The sequence below is a fragment of the Spermophilus citellus genome, assembly GCF_964194105.1.
Source record: "Spermophilus citellus genome assembly, chromosome: 15".
Lineage (NCBI taxonomy): Eukaryota > Metazoa > Chordata > Mammalia > Rodentia > Sciuridae > Spermophilus > Spermophilus citellus.
In genome coordinates this window covers 60667330-60670001 of record NC_138195.1, presented here as the reverse complement: position 1 = coordinate 60670001, position 2672 = coordinate 60667330, and the positions used below count along the sequence as shown (strand labels likewise).

General features: G+C 35.9%; 1 protein-coding gene across 1 annotated transcript; it reads left to right on the top strand.

The window, feature by feature from the left end:
- Positions 1-334: 334 nt before the first annotated feature.
- LOC308634643 (RING-box protein 2-like) lies at positions 335-655 on the top strand (the record flags this gene model as incomplete). The annotated part of the gene is made up of 1 exon (XM_081268638.1): positions 335-655. The coding sequence occupies one exon, from the start codon at positions 335-337 to the stop codon at positions 653-655; it is 321 nt and encodes a 106-aa protein (XP_081124764.1).
- Positions 656-2672: the final 2017 nt, after the last annotated feature.

The following is a 2672-nucleotide window of genomic DNA, read 5'->3' as shown; positions in this document are numbered from 1 at the left end:
GCCTGCACTACAAAACACAGTCAAAAAGATATTTTGTAAAGAAGAAATAAAAAATAAAAGTGAAAACCAGCAAAACTCTAGAAAAATAGTCCATCAAAGGAAAAATTAATTCATAGTCAAAACCAGAAATAAATCAAAATGAAAGGGAATAAAAATTATATCTCAATAATAGCATTGAATGTAAATGTCCTAAACTTATCAATCAAAAGACATAGACTGGCAGATTGCATTAAAAAACAAGACCCAGGCTATCACCTATCTAGTGTCCCCAGCAGACCTACCATAGCCACTCACTTCTAACCCAGTGTCCTCCCGTGGGCTCCAAGCCACCACCATGGCTGACATGGAAGAGGGTGAGGAGCTCTGCATTTTGTCATTGCACTCCAGGAGTGCAGGCTCCAAGTCAGGAGGCAACAAAATGTTCTTGCTCAAGAAGTGGAATGCAGTTGTCATGTGGAGCTGGGATGTAGAGTGCGATACAGGAGCCATCTGCAGGGACCAGGATGCCTGTCTTAAATGTCAAGCTGAAAACAAACAAGAGGATTGTGTTGTGGTCTGGGGAGAGTGTAATCATTCCTTCCACAACTGCTGCATGTCCCTGTGGGTAAAACAGAACAATCACTGCCCTCTCTGCCAACAGGACTGGGTGATCTAAAGAATTGGCAAGTGAGTGTGCTTTCTTGGTGTAGCTGTCCACAGACCTAGTAGATCTAGCTGTCAAGTGCCCAGCAAAGGCTAGAACACTCCAGGGAACTGATTCTTCAGATAGGAGTCACCGGATCTGTGGTCCTTTGGGACTCATCAAAGACTTGGTTTAGCATTTCAACAATTTTAATTTTCAAAATTCTCTACAATTAAAAAGACAATCTATTAAAGATGGTCTTTCCTACCTCTGTGGTATGTGTCACTCCTGCTGCTTAAAGTTCTGAAAAAGAAAGAATTCCAGGTGGGATGAAATTTATAATTGACCTATCTATATACAAGGGACTGTTGAAACAGTTCCATTCACAACAGAGCTTTATGAATGCTTCTGGCTGATCAGTTAAAAAGAGAGAGAATGGTATAGTAACAAAGTGCAATTTAAAACCCAACTCTTATCCTCAAAAATTTCCTAATATTTTTATGGGAAGCAGGAACAATTCATGACATCCTTGTTTGATATAAGGATAATTTTGATTTTGGATCAGTGAATAGGGTAAATAAAATCTAACTTTCAGGCAAATGGAATTTTGATTGCCTTTGAAGTTATTCTTCTATCTTTGACTCATTAAGAAAACCAAAATCTATACTTACCTCACAGTTAAATCATTAAGTATTAAAGGACAGAGCTATATTCTAGTTCAGGTCAGATTATGCTGTTATTGTATGTTTTAGGCAAAATACTAATAAAGGGAAACTGTTTACCATTGTAGCATTGGATTAAAAAGTTAATCACACAGAGCCTTAATAAATTATTTATTCTGCTTTTTTTTAAGAAAAAAAAAAAACAAGACCAACAATATGCTGTCTCCAAGAGACTCACCTCATAGTCAAAGACATCCACAGACTGAAGGTAAAAGGATGGGGAAAAAAAACCTATCATTCACATGTATCACAAGCAGGGGTTCTCTATCCTCATATCAGATAAAGTGAACTTCAAGTTAAAGTTAATCATAAGGGAGGAAGAAGAAATATCAAGGACCTGAATAAACGGCTGAAAGAAGAAAAAAAAAAAAAAAAAAAGTTAATCATAAGGGGGAAAGGAGGACATTTCATACTGCTTAAGGGAATTATACATCAAGATATCACAATCATAAATATTTATTCCCCAAACAATGGAGCATCTATGCACATCAAATAAACCCTACTCAATATCAAGAAGCAAGTAGGCCACAACACAATAATACCACTCTCTCCACTGGATAGATCCTCCAAACAAAAACTAAGTAAAGAAGCTGTAGAACTAAAAAAATACAATTAATAATTTAGACTTAAAAGACATGTAGAATATTTCATCCATTGGTGATTGAAAACACCTTCTTCTCAGCAGCACATGGATCCTTCTCTAAAATAGACCACATCTTAGATCACAATGCAACTCTTAGCAAAGACAAAAAAATAAAGATAATACTTTGCATTCTATCAGATCAAAATGGAATGAAATTAGAAATAAACAACAAAATGAAAATAGAAGCTACTCTAACACCTGGATACTAAATAGTACACTACTGAATGACCAATGGATAGCATTCATCTACAGGCTATACAAAGAGCTCAAAAAACTTAACTCTGAAAAACAAAAACAAATCAATCAATCAATCAATAGGCAAAGGAACTGAACACACATTTCAGAGAAGAAGAAATATGATCATTCCATAAATATATGAAAAATGTTCAATATCACTAGCAATTAAAGAAATGCAAATTAAAACTACACTGAGATTTCATCTCACTCTAGTCAGAATGGCAATTATCAAGAATACAAGTAACAATGTTGGCAAGGGTGTGGAAGAAAAGTTTCACTCATACGTTGCTGGTGGAAATACAAATTGATGCAACCACTCTAGAAAGCAGTATGGAGATTCCTTGGAAAATTTTGAATGAGTAAAACTTGAAATGAGTAAAGGTTTACCAGATTAGACAGGGAGGAGTGGGGGGAAGTGAGGAGGGATGGAAATGGGAATGACAGTAGA